The sequence below is a fragment of the Salarias fasciatus genome, chromosome 22, assembly GCF_902148845.1.
Source record: "Salarias fasciatus chromosome 22, fSalaFa1.1, whole genome shotgun sequence".
NCBI classification, from domain to species: domain Eukaryota; kingdom Metazoa; phylum Chordata; class Actinopteri; order Blenniiformes; family Blenniidae; genus Salarias; species Salarias fasciatus.
Window position 1 is genome coordinate 1,974,088 of NC_043765.1, and position 17,249 is coordinate 1,991,336.

The following is a 17,249-nucleotide window of genomic DNA, read 5'->3' on the forward strand; positions in this document are numbered from 1 at the left end:
TCTAGGTACGTAGTAAGATAGTATGAAGGATCGTATGGTTAGGTCGAAGGGTTGGTACGTATGTAGTAGATACTTATATGAGTTCTTAGGTAGGTAGATACCGAGGTAAGTAGGTAGCTTCCTAGTCAGGGAGGTCAGTTAATGTTAAATTATGTAGGTAGACATGTCACTGCCTACTTAGGTGGGTAGATATGTAGCCTGGTATACATGACAGGTAGTTAGATAGGTAGATACCAGGGTAGCTTAGTTGGACCGTAGATACATACCTCTCTATTTGTCTGTCCAGTTTTTCAGCGGTGACCGGTCTTCCTCTCATCTTCATCTCACCACCTGAGCTATATTGGTCAGCAGTTCCTCCAGGTATTACTCACAGTTTACCAACCCTGTTATGTTACTCCCTTGTTTTCGGGCTGGTAATTTTAGTTTGCTGTAACAAATCAGTGTTGAGTCACGATGTGGTTCAGAAGAGTCCTTTACTTTGTGGAGATCTTCAATCATGTGGACACAGACAGGAGTTACAGTCACACCAGCAGTAAGACAACTTCAACAACAACAAGGACTGACGCACAGTTAAAAATGGAAAAACGGGACATCTCATAAGGTGCTTCGTAATAATATGCAACAGGAATGTTATGAAAAATGTCCACGTACGTCTACACAGGCACCATCTACCGATATATTCATACCATCATATAAAACAATCTACACAAAAATAGAGCAAATATTTACAGAGTGGAGACTATTTACAACGTGTGAGACGGGCGGGACGATGGAGATCAACATATATATACTGCAAATATATAGATTTCTGCAGGATTCATGTACAGACGGAGGGCTTCACAGGGTGGAGAGTCACAGGTGGGCCATTTGCAGCAGCTGCTCTTTGAACTGCTGCGAGTGGTGGGACAGGTCGGTGACTCTGTCCACCATCTCCTGGATGGCGGCCGTGTTGGGGTAGTTGAGGGCGGCCGTTTTGGTGGCGGACACCACCGTCTTCAGCAGGTCGCACAGCACGTTGCTGGAGTTCATCACCCGGTTGGCCAGCTCGGGCGCGGCGGCCTGCCGGGACAGCGTGTCCCCGATGAAGACCAGTTTGTGGGCGCTGAGGATGACGAACTTGCTGTGCGCCACGAAGATGCGGGGCGGCTGTCCGGCGCGCACGCAGCCGAAGAAGGCGTCGACGGCGCTGAGCAGCGTGACGAAGTGCTGCTCGCACTGCTCCGAGTAGAAGCCCAGCAGCTGGCGGTCGCGGGCGCACACCGGCGTGGAGGGGGAGAGCGAGCAGGACGACGGCGGGGAGGACGAGGAGGAGGAGTCTGAGGGGGAGGCGGCGGTGACGCCCGAGTGTGAAATCCACTGCGTGATGTCGTTCTCCACGGGTTTGATCACCTCCTGCTCCAGCTTCTTGAACTGATTGATCTGTGAAGGAGGAAGGAGTCAGAGTCACTCTCCTCACCTTCACCTCTGAAAATACTAATTCATTCAGAAGAAAGAAACGAAGGGAAAGACCCTGGAGGTCCGAGACCGGGGTCTCGAGAGACACAGGAGCCTTATGGTGGCCTGGGCAGAGAAGACTGACCTAACCACTGAACGCCATGCCCTTTGACCTTTAAGGCAGAAGTGATCTAGAGGTAGTAAGACAGTTCCAACTAAGTCGTTAGCTGAAAATGTACGATCCGGACAAGTGTAAAAAGTCTGGATCAGGGCTCTTGTGATCTGATCCCCATGAATGTCTGTTAATGCCAGGTGGAAAAGGCCTCTCTCTCTATCTCTGTCCTTTACCAAAAGGAAAAACAACAAACTAAAGCATCAAAATCAGATTCTCACTGAAGAACGGTCAGAATGTGTTTTATAAAATCTGTCCTCACCTGCTCCTGACCCAGCTGAACCTGGCTCTGCTTGATGATGTTTTCTTTCTCCAACAACTCCTTCTGCTGGCGTTCAAAGTCTTCTTTTCCCTGAAGAGGACAAAGACACAAAGATGTGATTCCGTCTTTAATTTAATTCCCCTGAATCGAAGTCATTTCAAAGTAAATCAAGGCGTCAGCTCTGGCGGTCTGTACCTGTAAATGTACGTAGTCGTAGTCCTCCATCCAGCTCTTCACACACTTCTCGCTGTTGTTCATGTTGTCTTTGTCTTGACTGGAGGGAACCGGGAACGGTTTGGTCGGACCGCCGTAGTTGTCGATGTCGGAGGACGGCGAGGTGAGCCGCTGGATAGTGGCGTCGTCCGGCGTGCTGCCGTCGGCGTGCGTCCGCCTGAACAGCAGCTCGGCGTTGCTCCCTATCGTGGAGGCCAGCTGCTTGGCGTCGTCGGGCACGGTCCTGGACACCATGACGAAGCGGTCCAGGTCGTCCGTCTTGCCGTGGTGCTTCCCGGACGTGGCGAGGGCGTTGAGCGCCCAGCAGCAGCTCTCCAGCAGCTGGTAGATCTGCAGCAGGATCTGCTGCGAGTCCTCCAGGCGGCCCAGCTGCCGGCGCAGTTTACTGTGCAGGCTGCAGTCCGACAGGCTCGTGGCGTTCGCCGCGGCGCCCCGACCGAACACGATGAAGTCGCCCAGCGCCGCCCGGACGCGGTCCAGCACTGTGCGCACGTCGTTGGCGTGGCGCTCCATGAAGGGAAAAGTCCTCCAGTGGGGGGACGCCGCCATCGAGTGGAGCGCCCCGACCGAGGCGTCCAGCGTCTGCTGCAGGCGGTACAACCTCTGCACGGCGGCGTCCACGTCCAGCGTGAGGCGGCCCTCGGCGCTGGAGCCGGCGGAGGACGAGGACGTGGACATGCTGCTGCGCGTGCTGCCGGTGCTGGAGAACGACAGGCGGTTCACGCCGTCCGTCACGTCCGCCACCGTGCGCACGTCCTGCGCGGGGACGTCGTAGACGCCTCTGCTGCCGTCTCTGTCGGCGGGCGACGCCCTCAGCTGCGAGGGCGGCAGACCCCGCGGGATATCGTACACGTCCTGCTGAGACCCCGCCCCCGACAGCAGGGCGGTCGGCGGCACGTCGTAGATCCCCTCGTTGGCGTTGTGCTGCTTAGGGGGCGGAGCCTCGACGCTCGGGGGGAAGTCGTAGTGGGACTGCGGGTTCTGCGAGGGTTTGGAGATGGCGGGCGGCGGCACGTCGTAGATGCCCTCCTGCTTGTGCTTGAGAGGCTGCGGGAAGTCGTAATTCCCCTCCTGCTGGGCAGCGGCGGTCCGGCAAGGCGGCACCGAGTAGACCTGCAGCACCAGAACATCGCCACCGTTACACTTCAGGCACCGAAGCCCCGTTTACACAATATTTTCAAGTGAAAACACAACATATTAGACGAAACTTGTAAGATGAAACATGTAAACTCTCGGGCTCCATCTCCATGTAGACGGCGGAAACGCTGCTTCTGCGAATGCGCCACGCAGATGTGGTGCGACTCGATGGACAATAACAGTGGCAGACAAAACCAAGAGCATCCACTAGTGGGCCAACATGCTACTGAATTCCGGCGTTTTCAGCGTTTCTGCCGTTGCTGTGTAAACACAAAACTTTCCTGACACACTTGATACGCTGTGTGAACGGGGCCTAAAAACACAGGGTCACTCACGTCCTGCAGTGGTGCGCAGAATGGATGCGATGCAGCAGAAAGTATTTTCTCTGCACACAAACCACCCGTCTGAATTCTTAGTTTGCTTCTGTTTTCTGGAGAAGCATCAGCATAGACTACTGAGAATCACCGGTTTGTTGGTTCAGTGTAATTTCAAATGAGGTTGTCATGACTTAAAGAGACTAATGCAAACTGTTGGTTTTTTTGAAACGTCACATGTTCCAGGAAACTGGATTACCCAGCGTGTACCGAAGAGACATGCAAAGACAACAAAAACCCCCTCAGCTTCTCGTGGGCTGGAGCCGGCGACTGTGTCGCCGTGTGGCTAACCACTGCAACACCGTGCAGCCTTGCATGTGTTACATTTTTAATTAAAGTGTGAATGTGAGACACGGTTTCCTTTAACTTTATGCCAAAAAAAAAGATTTCCAGAAAGCTGAATGTGTGAAAGCGGTGGAGAGACTCTCCTGAATGAAGAGGAGGACGGACAGAGCAGATCTGGTTTGTTTGCACAGCAGCTCTGCAGCTCCACATTGAGGAAGTGAGACGGCTTCTGGCTCCCGTTGCATTCTATATTTAAAACCTCAAACTTTCTTCCCTCAAACGCAGGAGGGGTCGCGCTCAATCTTTTTAATGCCTGTGGCCCCTCAGCTCCGACGGGGCTGACCCTCTTTTCCTGCCCGGCCTGCAGAGACGGAGGCCTGCCGGCGGTTTCCATCGGCCTCTGGACGCTCCTGTTCCAGATCCTCCGCAGGCTGTAATTAGGAGCGACGCAAATGACGGGTCCCGGCATATTTCAGGTTATTACAAACAAACTGGTGGCGCTGGGCCTGCGGAGCGCCACTCAAACCTCAGAGGCTCTGGAAACGGGGGGGGGGGGGGGGGGGGGGGGGGGGTTCAGACCGGCAGCCTGCAGCTCGCGGCGCTCCGGCAGGCCAAACCGCAAGAACGTCTCAAATACAACCGCCGGCGTTTTACTCAATTCACGTCAACAATTAGGAGAAATACGAGGAGCTGCATCAATAAATGGAAAAAAAAAAAAAACCCTCTTCCTTCAGCGACTGAAAAACACTCTCACCCCTTGTGAGGCCGGGGGGACGTCGTACACGCCTTGAGTCCGGGGGTCCGTCTGCGAGGGGGGGACATCGTAGACGGCCTGGCTCCTGGCCCCGCCCGGCTGAGCCGTGAACACCTGGCCAGGTGGAACGTCGTACACCTGAAACGCAGAGCCGACCTTCAGCTTCACCGTGGAGTCACGTGTCAGACCACCAGGGGGCGGCAGCACGCGCCACTTCAAATCGTTTTTAAAACCCTTTTCAAAACATTTCAACTGGTTTTTATGAGATTTTTTTTTCCCAAAAAAATATTATTTTTAAAGTGAAACAAACAAACAAGAGTAGAAAACTGCCGGTTTTATCAGCTGGAGACAGCGAGACCAAACAAAAAGGTGTCAGGAATCCTTTCTGAGAAAAGAGGTCAGTGAACAGGAAGTGCTTCAGAGTGACGAGCAGAGACTCTTCTGAAGTTAGTTTCACTGCTGAGCTGAAAGGAGACGGAGAATTTAATATCCATATTTATTTTAAAGTAAGTCTACTCAAAGACACAAAACGCGTCCCGATGTCACTTGAATTTTCTACTTAAATGCAGCGAAATGAGTTGAAAAGAGTCATTTGCTGGATTTGTGCGTCTTTTTCATCTTGAACAGAGTTAATGTTTGGACTGAGCTGAATATTCCAGATTCCCATCAGTTTCACTGCTGAATATTTGATTTGGATTTGTGTTCAGGCGGTGTGGTTGGCGCTGCTTTAGCGCGATGGCCGGCGGTTGACGTCCTGACTGACGGCGGCGAGTGCGGCGAACACTCACCCCCTGCGCCCTGCTGGGCGGCACGTCGTACAGGTCCTGCTGGCCGTGCTGTCCGGGGCTGTAACTGTAGGACTGGCCCACTCGGGTCGGGGTCACCACCTGTCGGACCACAAACAAACAACAGCTGAGCCACTGCCGGCGCCCACGGAGCCGCTCGCCCCCCAGAACCTGTCCCCCAACCAAAACCAGCCGATTAAAAAAAAAAGAAGAAAAACAACTGTCGGAACGGTTCATTTGTCCATTTTTTACAGTGACAGTGAAAAAAGTGTCAAAGCACGAGACCTTTGTGCTTTGTGATGTATTGTGGAGGTTAGCATTTAGCATTTAGCATCCCGGCTTGTTATATGCAAACTCTACATCTTCCATGAGCTTCCTGGAGACTTTAAGCTTCAGATCAGCTTGAAGGAAGCAGAAGTTGTGAGGTGTGTTTAGGTGAGCTGGTCTCTCCGGGACTGCAGCGTCTCGGGGTCAAACTTCGGCGAGTGTGGCGAGCGGCGGCGGACTGGCAGTGATTTCCTCCACCCACCACGTGCGCGCTCACTGAGCTCCACCTCACCACACACGCGTCCCTTTCGGTGCGGCCGGCTGGAAACGGCCGGCGGTATCGGTTTGGGTGACGTTGAAGCTTCCGGACAGGCGGGTGATGAACGTGAAAGCCTTCGCCTCTCGGTGGAAACACTGGTCCGGTTTGTGGAGTTTCTCCAACAAGGAGATCCTGTGAGTCCAGGAGGGTTTTACGAGTGGACGGAGGAGTTTCTAACCGAGGCTCCGGCCGCGATTTAAAGCACCTTTAAAATATTTTAGACTGAGCTGCAGACCAACCGAGGCCTTAGAAAAACAGAGCGTAAACAGGCTGCTGCCCGAACCCCTCCTGTTCATTCTCTGTCACTTTCCCCTGGTTTCCCGTCAGTGCTAATCACCTCCTCCTCCTCCTCCTCCTGGACTCTGTATCTCCTAAAAAGCAGAGCAGGAGACCTCCTCGCTGCGTCAGACAGACGCAGGAATGCCGGGAATGTCCCGGCTCCTCTCTGGAACGAGCAGGGTTCATTAGCAGGGCCTGGAAAATGGGAACCACACGTCTGAGCTTCCTGGCAGAGCGGCGGGTCTCCGGGGACGTGTGAGACCCGAGTCCCCCGACTCGGTCCACTGAACATCACAAAACCATCTCTGGGTCTGCGGAGATGTTTATCGGAGCGTGAGCAGGAGGAACCTCGGCCATGTTTCAGAAGGGGGGGGGTGGTGGTTTGTAACAGAGATTTATGAAAAACGGCTCCAGAGGTGGAGGAAAGAGAAAGTGAGCGCAGCGGAAAACCAGTTGCCTAGTATGGAAAGGAATGCCATTCATCCGAGCCGCAGTCTGACTAACACGGGTCCATATGGTTCTCATCAGGCCAACATGGCCGCCCTCGTCTCTGCACATACATCATCCCACCGGGGCCGCAGGGTCAGAGCTGAAACACCACCCACGTAAACGCTTCGTACACCGACCCCAGCGCCACCGCTGACCCCAGCGCCACCGCTGACCCCAGCACCACCGCTGACCCCAGCACCATCAACCCCACCGCTGACCCCAGCGCCACCACTGACCCCAGCGCCACCGCTGACCCCAGCACCACCGCTGACCCCAGCACCATCAACCCCACCGCTGACCCCAGCACCACCACTGACTCCGTCACAGACCTCCCGTGTTCATGTGTTCATCAGTGTTGGGGCTCCAGTTAGAAGCTAATGTGACTCAGGGCATGTTCACGCCGACTTGGGTGGAGCCAGGACGCCTTTTTGGAAGTGTGAATTTGTAAATCAGCCTCCTCATTAATAACTGAATGGTCTTCTCACCGTCGAACCAAAAGGGCGTCAATCCAGACAGAAGCAAGTCGGCGCCGGAAGGAAACGCGATACTTGTTCCAAAATAAGTGATTTCAAAATAAAATCTGTGTCGTGTTTTTGCCTTAATATTCTAATTTTTTTTTTACCTCTTTTGATACAATACAGAAGAAACAGTGATGTAGTCATTATAGCTTTAGAAGAATGAACGCTTTTGTTCTTCGTCACTGCAGGAAAGTCAAACGACTCCAAAATGGCACAAAACGGCTCTCTGACCGGAGCAGCTCTGTGTTGCCAGATTGGGCGGGTTCCTGCAAAATCAAGCTTCTTTTTAGAACACGTCGGACAGGTTGATGAAATGATTATGTGTTTATGACGTGGGTTTTTTTTTTTTGTAATTATACAAATACGGTTTTAATGTGCATTTTCAGCCGAGATGGCGGTTTGGGCTGCTTTCTGTTGAGGTAAACGGGTTTCATATTGTTTACAGGGGAGAGCGACAGATCTGGCAACCTCCGCCAGGGGACTGCAGAGGCACGGCAGACGGTGCCGCGGTGATTCCGTTCCGTAGACAGGACGCAGCCAGAACGATTGTCCTGTTGTACATGATTTTTCTGCAGGCCGTACAAATCGCCGACTTTCAGAAGGAAGCTCAGACTCTCCGCCGTGCTCGACGTGCGCGCTCAGAATAACAGCTCGTATCGTGCGCTACGGAAGCCTCACATGGACAAAAGTGTGACAAACGAGGAAAGCTGGCTGGACCTGGGGAGCGACCGTAGTCTCACTGCATCTAGATCGATCCGGGGTCGACCTCGGACCTCCTCCTCGAGGCGGCCCCGGCTCCACCCAAAAGTAGGTCGACCCAACGTGAAAAACGTGTCACACTGTCGCTCACGTCTCGACCACGGGCTGCTACACCAGGTAGGTCGAGCCAAATACCTTCAGTGTGAACACAGCCTGAGAACGCCTCCAATCTGAACTCCCGTCACTACATTGCTTCCGGTTGACTCCAGTCTGCAGTTGAACTCGTCTCTTTCTGCTCTGGAGCTCATGTAACCATATCCAAGTCTTTGGTTTCCACTGTCCTGCACCAACGAGACAATTTCAGTGTAAAAACTTCGGCGGGTGAACAGATGGTTGCTGTTTTTTTGTTTTTTTCATTAATGTTGCCGCGCCGGTCCGGAACAGCTTGTATGCTCACCGCAATGTGGCGGGACTCCTGTGAGGACTGAAAACTGCCTGCCGCACGCTGGAGACTCACCTTCTGTTGACTCTGTCCTCCTTAATGAGTTTTCTTTTTCTCCAGTGTTGAATTGATTAACATGTTTTAGTGCATTTGTTGATGCAGATGAGACCATATTTGGGAACTTGCACATTTCCTCTAGTTTCCTGGAACGCCCTCAGTGTCAGAGTTAAGTGTCAGCTGTGAACGACGTGACAGAAAGAGGAATAATCTCAGTTCATCCTCCTCATGCACGTCTTTTGTTTTTTTGATTTTTGAGTGGTTATCGTTGATGGGATGCTGAGATCTTTTGTTCAGAGCTGTAGTTGGATCTTCGGTTTTTCCGGCCCTCGCTGCGCCGTCGGTGCAGCCGCTGCGTGTCGGTGATGTTTCCGAGGCGTGTCCGACTGTCCGGCGGCTCGTGTTCAACATCAACCAGCAGCAACAACCTCCGCTGAATAACAATCAGGTGGAGCCCGCTGGAAAAAGGTCAGGACGCCCAGCTGTGCTCCCACTGGGTCCACACGATAAGAGCAGTGTGTGTGTGTGTGTGTGTGTGTGTGTGTGTGTGTGTGTGTGTGTGTGTGTGTGTGTGTGTGTGTGTGTGTGTGTGTGTGTGTGTGTGTGTGTGGACTGCAGATGACAGCTAGCCTCTGCGACCTTTTCCACAGGTCGGTGTCACAGCTTTGTGTTTCGCTCGTTTATTCCCGCCTCCTGTTTACCCGGCGGGCTGGAAGGTAAATGTTTACCGCCTCTGGAGACTGTGGCTTTCGGGAGCCCCCCCCCCCCCCCCCGGCCGGCCGGCCTCTCTTCCCGGCGCAGGGCGATCAAACGATCGCCCCGGGGAGGTAAACAGGCGCCTTGTTCGCGCCGCGGCGAGTGAGTCACGGCTCTTTCAGCACATCTGTGTTTCCCGAGCATCCAGACCGGCTCAGGTTTTAGCAGGTAGGAGTTTGCAGCTTCGCTCCCGTCATTTGAGACGTCTGGTCGTCACGTCAACGGAGAGCTTGCGGCATTGTTCCTGAGCCGGGGTTTCATGTTCAGAGGCGGTGAACGGTCCTGGAAATGCCAAGTCTGAGCTCATCCCCCGATTGTTCTCTGACTTTATCAAAGTCTGGGAGTAAAAAAAAATCTAACCACGTGTTTGATTTCACCCCGTAAAACGTGAGCTCCGATGACCTATCAGGCTCAAAGAGCTTCCCGCTGTCGGCTGCGAGGCCATCGGCCGGCACGATGAGCTTTTACATACTTGATCTGAGGCGAATTCCATTTCTACATAGCAACATTTTCAGGGTTGTTTGTTGTTTTTCTTATTTTTAGGACCTTGAATCCTTGGTCTTCTGGAGTGCTTTATCCAGCTCAGGGTCAAACGGTGTTTGACTCACAGGTCCATCACAGGACTAACGGCCTCATTTCCATCTGTAGGCCAGGATTTTAGACTGGAGGAAACCCCTGAATGCACCCTGACCGAAAAATACCCCCAAGTAAACTGTCACATACGTCTTTTACCCCTTTAAAAACTAGAACCTACAGCACAGTTTGTCCTCGGCATCCGCGTGTTGCTCTATCCCCAAAAAGTACCGGCAGCTAGTGGCCTGGAATGGAAAGCCGATCGTTCTCTCGTGTAAACGATGCCTGACAGTTTCGAATCTTTCAGCAGATTTCAACCGTGAACAAAACCACAGCGCCGAATCACTTCAAGCTTTTTTGGTTCCGAAAAACAGTTTTAGAAACCTTTTGTTATATTTTTAACCAGATGGTGCCAATAAAAGCTTCCTTGTGAAAAAAACAAAGTGGAGAATCTTTGTATTTCCTTCTACTTACTGACACTAAAACAAAGAGAAACATCTGGATTTTCTCTACTTTATAAATCACTGTTCTTATTTCACCCGTCCAACCAATCCCAGCTCAGTGTGGGCAGATTATTTTGTTTGACTCCACAGATGTATAAACTATTTTTACATCCTCCAATCAGTTCTAACACCAAACCGAATGAATCACCAAACACCAAAGTCGCTGGTTTTTTACTGGCCTCAGACTGTGAATGGTTGGAGCAGCCTGAAGCATGAGCTCAGCCTCGGAGGGCTGCAGAGCGCTGAGGAGTCGGGTGACGTGCTGAAGGAAAACACGCAGCAGCTCCACGTCTGTGGTCAACTCAGCGCACGATAAGAATGTTTTCCACGCCGCCGAAGACAATCGGGAGGTTTGGGCTCCGTCGATTTCCAGCCCGAACGCACCAGATGAGCGTTCATCTCTTCAGAACGTCACAGCCAGTTTCTCACCGTCCCGGCTCTCGGCCCGCCGCTCCGACTCTCATGAACTTTATTCATCTGTGTTCAAGCATTAAATTCTGCACAGCTGCCTGTGGGTGAACCACGTGTGGCCCCATTTCACAGGAAATCATCATTTCACACCTTTATATTGGCGGCGCAGACACACGCTCGAGCGTCCCCCCCCCCCCCCCGCCTCGCCCCCCTGACACACACCAGCGTCCTCGACCGAGACGGCAGCAGTGTGGCAGCTGCTGATCTTCACCCAGCCGCCCCCTCATTCACACCTCCTCATCTCCGCTCATCCGTCCACCTGACAGGCTCGGTGTTTCCACCTTCAGCTGTCCGCTCGCCGCCTAATGAGGCTCATCCGGGAAGAAATCCAATCTGCCAGCTGCACCAAACATCCACGTCTCACCGAGCGTCTCTGTGTCTGTCCAGGTCGGGCGCGGTAGGAGACCGCCGGACCAAAGGGGAGGAGCTACTGGGAAGAGGGAAAAGGTCGCGTTTCCCAGGAGGAACAATCCATCCAAACAGCTTCCTGTTGGGAAAACTGAAGGTTTCAGAGGATTCCCAGAAGTTTGATATCACTCAATGAAAAGGTAAGAAATGTTGGTAATGTTGGTGATATTGGTCTCGCCACATCAGAGAATTTCGGTTTGACGGTTTCAGTGTGTCGAATGATCTCCACCTATACCAAACGGGACAGTGACACTGCTTTTGTTTCACTGTTTTTGGCGTATTTCTGTCTCACGGTTACAGCGCCTCTACAGGCTGGACAGAACCACTGCAGTGTTGAGTCGAGAAAAAAATAACCAATGTACAAGTAACCCAGAAGTTACCTTTTTGGTAATTACGTTTGTGACTAAATGGTTTTTGGTTTGAGTGTAAATTAAACACGCGTACCATCTGTGACCACTAGATGTCACTGTGTGACTGTAGAAAGCTGCTACAGCACCTCAGAACACCCTCCGTCACTGCAGGATTTGACTGACAGCGCAGTTCTCTGGGCGCTGAGCTCTTCTGACCACATCCTCATGACCTCTGCAGACCATTTCCTCTCCATGGCAACCTGGCTGCACACCTGCAGACCATGTCCTCTCCATGGCAACCTGGCTGCACACCTGCAGACCATGTCCTCTCCATGGCAACCTGGCTGCACTGATTAGGCCCTGATTAGGAGTGACTCAGCAGTTTTGCCTCTTCAGGCATAACCAGTTTGGGGTCTATCGGGCGTTCAGAGCTTCTCTGGACAATTATAAACACTCAAACGTTCTCAAGAGAACTCTTCCAGTACTACAGCCTTCAATCCCATCCAGACCCTCAGTCAGGGTCCTCAGACCACGCCGCGGCTGGTATTCTTACGCAGGACTACGTGTCCCGGTGTTTTTGCTCTGCAGTAACCTCTCTTCCTCCTGCTTTGCTGAATCACAGCGCGCTGACGTCTCTCCTCGGTGTTTCGGGGCCTCGGCTCTGCTCGATAACGCTCCTCTCAACCGCTCCGGAGCCGCGGCAGCCTATTAAAGTGCCAAACTAATTAATGCAGGTAATTAACTCTCCAATCCCGCGAGGCTGCCGGTCGTCTCCATAACACGTCCGAGTTTATAAACCCAAACAGACAGCGGGCCTTAATGAGGGGCGTGAAAAGAAAACAGAGTGATTTCTGGCTCTAATGCGGATCATTGTTCATCCTCGGTGATCAAAGCCTCTTTCTAATCTGCTCCGTGATTATCCGAGAGAGCAGCGGCGCTAAAAGATGTGGCTGACATTCAGTGTTTACTTTCCAAGAAAAATTACTGACAATAAAATCCTCTGAATTCTTGGAAGTGTCAGGATAATGTGGAAAGGAGAAGCCTCTTGAGGACACCATGCTAATGCTAATCGGGCTCAGAGCGTTAATGCTAGCCTTCATGGCACTGGGCGATGAGCCCCTCCGATGTGGGGGAGGGTGTATCCACTCGGAGAAATGAGGGCATCGGCTCCCGTTTAATTTCATTAATAGTCAATTTATGCATAATTTGGGTGAGGTGATCCTTTAAACAGCCCAGCAGAAGAGATCCTGGAGATTCATTTCAAATCATCTATCCTTTTGGGAGAGTGACCTATAAAATTTTAGTTCTCATATTTACGAATTTAACTTTGTTCCCCACATTAGTAACTGTGCCATATTGTAAAAGAGCAATGAATAACATTTCATTTGGATCTTTTTAATTGATATATTTAATAATTGCCTGTGTTGAACTGAGTCCTTACTTGTGAATTTTTCTTCAAGTGAATCAAACTGTGGATATTGCTCGTCCTCTCTCGTACCTGCTGGCGACGCTGCTTGCCGATGGCGTTACGGAATACTCGCTGGGTTGTATCAGGAAGCTGTGAGTAAGAGTACTCTGCAATCCCAGAACCAATGCCTGATACTGGTGTCGGTATCGGTGCATCCTCAGTGGCTTCCCACTGAGAACGTGAACTGTTTGATTTCTGGATTTTGGAGATTTCTGTGTGGAGTTTGCATGTTCTTTTTGAGCATGTGGCGCTTCCTTCAGGCCTCATTCAACTGGTCCAAGTGGGTCTAGGAGACTGGCGGTTGAATATAAACAGATGAACAGATGTAATGCTGAGTCTCAGTGGTCAGTTTCTTTGTATCGTATCATCGTCGCCATGCGTGGAGAAACAGTTATTGCAAACAGCAGATTATAAAACAGCACCGACTCGTGTCCTGACACCCACACCAGTGCTTTCAATGGGAATCGGGATCAAATTGTTGTTGTTTCAATGGGAAACATTCCTGAAAAGAAAAATGTCCAAATTCAGCAGTTTCCAGTGGAGCATGATGTAAACAGAGACGCTGCCTCTCCGAGGACAAAAAAACCAGAATCACCCATTCTCTGGAATCTACCGGAATCCAGGGAAACTCTGTGTACTGGAAGGAGGGACGCGTCCAACATGGTTGTCTTCGGTGGAATGTTTTAGCAGATGGGAGAGTCAGGAAAAAGGTGGTGTGACGCTGACTTCGGAGCATCTTGTCCTCCGTTCAAGGCGGTGATGGAGGCTGGACCGCCAGCCCTGCAGCACAGATCCCCACTGGCAACAAGTTGTCGTCCTTTGATGTGGCGAGCGGCTGCCGGGGTATATAAAGGCTCTGAGGTCTGGCGGCCTCCCTGGATGCTGCGGCCTCGTCCTCGAGTGACCCTGCTGGGAGGGGGGAGGGGGGGTGAGCCCTCCACTCCCTCCTCCTGCTGCTCCGAGCCGGGACCATGTGGGACCGAGGCTCGCACAAAGCCTCCCCTCACCCGGAGCCCCGCAGACTTTCATCCCCCGTTCTGCTTCTTCTTCAGCTGTGAGAGGTGCGTCTGTTCGCCCCGGTCCTCCTCTGCCTCACAGCCGGTTCAGAGTTCAGTCGCTGACTCTTATCTGTGGCCTCCAGACGGCCTTTTTCACTTCTGCTCCTTGTACGGGCATTTCCTCCCCCGGCCGAGCCGTACCCACAGATCCCAATCTGCCCACGAAAGATCCTGCCACAAAAGGAGAAACGGCCTCCCACGCAACCAGAGGAAGCGCCGATAGCTGTTTACGGGCGTCTACCTTGATAAAACTTCGGGAGAACCCGGGTTGCGTGTAATGAATGGAGCGTTTGTTTGCCTCGCTCGTATTTTCTGCACCTAATCGTGCGTCTGACAACCTTCGCACCAGATAAGTGACTTATTCCTTCCTGCGGGAGGCCGCCTCTCCTTCAGACGCTCGCCATTGTCGCGCTCGTGATGGATCGCCGGCCGCGCGATTCGAGCGGACAAGAGGGCAAGGCCGTAAATCAGAAGTCATGCGCTGTGCGGTGAGAATACCAAGAGGACTTTCACCTCTGGAGAGTTTAATCACGACGAAGCAGCAGAGGACAGACGACAGACTATTTCCTCCTGCGCCAAACTAAACAGATTCACTTTCACATCAGGAAGACAAGCAGAACCAGGATGTATTTACAGCCACCGGGCCAACCAAGGTCCAGCTTTCAGACACGTCGATCTGCACAGTCACGGCGTCGACTGAAATTAAAATAACTGAAAATTAAACATTAAACACAGTGACCGACTTCAGAACCTCCTGAGGCCTTCGACCCCTCCGATGACGAATCGACCAAGTGCAATGAAGTGCTGTGATATGCAGAAAATCTGAATCAAACACAAACTCTTACGCAGCTGATGTTAATTTCTATGTGCTCTAAGATCTGTTCTTTCAAATAACGACACTATTTCTCAGTCAGCCAATTGAATTTAAAAAAAAAAAAAATCACACAATTTCTATCAACAGATCACCAACAGCCCTCATTCCTGGATAAAATTGTGTCAATTTGACTTTACAGAGCATAAAAACAGAATTTATCACACTTGAGTCAGAGTTTCTCTGCTCATTGTGCTTTAAGAGGAAAAACAGAAAATAATAATATGAAGTACGTGTTGTACAGATGATTTTTTTTCCTCGTTTTTGTCCATGATTCAGCTTGTTCGCCATTGAAACGTAGCATGCTAACATGTTTCATGCTTTGACAAATGGGCTTCAGACAGCAGAAGAGGTGAAAACATGCGGGATCGACACTCCGACACGACGAGCGCAGACTGCAGGAAAAGTGAATTTAATCTCTCCAATAACACGATAACAGCAGAAACACTCTGCTTAGGAAGCACATTTCATTTTCCGTCTTATCACCAAAGCCCGTTTAATCCCGCTCCTCTGCTCGGCCGCCTGTGGAAAAGGTGCACGAGCACGTGCGCGGGTTGATTGGCAGCTGTGCGCTCTGGGCTCCGGATCGCGTTAAAGCCTCTAAAGCTGCCGGCGCCGGCTGCTGTTTACCTTCCAAAACGCACACCTGAGCTCCATTCTGTGGCTTCTGTTCAATAAAATGGAAAAAGGAAACCCCGAGGACATCGAAAGCTCATCCACGATATAATTACCGTCCGTCTCCCGGAGCCGTGATCTGATCGGGGGTGCTGCAGCCACTTTAACGCTCGGAGAAGCAGGAAAATTCCTGCAAATGACTTCATTTTCTGGAGAGGAGTCGGCACACTGACGGGTTAGCTGGTGCGTTTAAACCAAGACTGACACTTCTGCGACGCTAAAGCAGCACAAAGGCACCAAGCTAGCTTAAAAACTCAGCGGCGCCTCCTAAAAGAGGCTCGTCGTCCAGTTCAGGCCACTGATGGAGCGAATGCTGAAGCTACATCTGGTCACTTTTGGTTTAAACAAACTGTGTAAACATTCATGGACGCTAATGCTAGCTGATGCTAAGTTGTATACCACATATTTGCTTTCCCACCAATTAAAAAAAAACAAATAGAAGCTCAAATCTGATGGTAGCTAATGCTTACAAACGACTGTAATAACTTCTCATTTGTTGGAAACATCATTGTTAGTTTATGTTTGATATTTATGTTTAATAAAATGTTTAAAATGGTGAATAAAAATAGAACAGCTCGTTTTTGAATCGTAGTCACTGGTAGCAATTAGCAAATAACTACCTGTGGGAGAGTTTATGTTAGCATTTTGAAGTAATTCAATGTTTTCTAACATATATAGCTAAAGCTATTATCTTACAGTGATTAATTAATGTTAGCTCATGTTTTGCTAACAATTACTGATGATAGAACTGGAGCTAATACCTGCTAACACTTCCAACAGTCATTTTTTGTAACTCATGTTGTCTGGCTTCACATATCGTTCATACACGAGCTACTTTTACAGAAGCTATACAAGCTTATATGCTAAAATACAGTAAGCACTAACAGTTAACACTGGATTCCAGCCGCAACTGGTCTTTTCTCACAAACATTGTGCTTTCAGTGGGAAAATGAAAGAATAACAAACTGAAAAAGGTCATTTTTATAATATTTTCCCTTCAAAATCTGGTCTTCATTTCCCAAAAGATGACATGCTATAATGTAATTTAACGGTCTAAAATTAATGAAATGAAAAAACGAATGTCTATTTTTAGTAAGCAGAAACTGCTGAGTGTGTTTCAGACAAACGTCTGTGTTTTACATTGTGTTTATTTTCCCAGGCAGTCTGGGATATATGTTTTAAATGATAGCCCACGAGGCCAGTGAAATAACAGACGCACATAATAGACCTGCTTTTCTGAGGGTTGTATATTTAACCATACTGTGAAGGACCAGTTGGTTTGTCAGTCAGCTTGTGTACAGCATTTAAACACAGAAGAAAAAGCACTTTGAGGCATCTGGACTCCACCAAACCTCAGAAAACTGCTCTGCGCTGTTTGCTTTTCTTCCCACATGGCCTGGCTCCGACTGAAGCCAGCACACAAACACCACCCTGCTCTGTGGCGAGCGCCAGGCCCGGCACACCCTGTCCACTCTGCTCATGGCACAGCCACAAGCCCCCCCCTGTGAGAGCCCCGGCGCACATAATGCCCGCCCGGGCCGGCGTTCAAATCCGCCGTGATCCCAAACGCACATCTGCAGAGGTCAGAGATGGACACGTTATGTCGGCG

At 50.8% G+C, this 17,249-nt stretch overlaps 1 protein-coding gene across 1 annotated transcript in view; it reads right to left on the reverse strand.

The window, feature by feature from the left end:
- Nucleotides 1–454: 454 nt before the first annotated feature.
- nedd9 (neural precursor cell expressed, developmentally down-regulated 9) overlaps nt 455–17,249 on the reverse strand; it is a 29,244-nt gene continuing 12,449 nt past the window's right edge. Inside the window, exons 3-7 of the mRNA XM_030120849.1 lie at nt 5,441–5,539; nt 4,653–4,790; nt 2,064–3,215; nt 1,869–1,958; nt 455–1,419 (exon numbers count right to left, since the gene is read on the reverse strand). Coding sequence (XP_029976709.1) covers nt 853–1,419; nt 1,869–1,958; nt 2,064–3,215; nt 4,653–4,790; nt 5,441–5,539 — 2,046 coding nt within the window. The 3' untranslated portion in view covers nt 455–852. The remainder of the gene's footprint in view (nt 1,420–1,868; nt 1,959–2,063; nt 3,216–4,652; nt 4,791–5,440; nt 5,540–17,249) is intronic.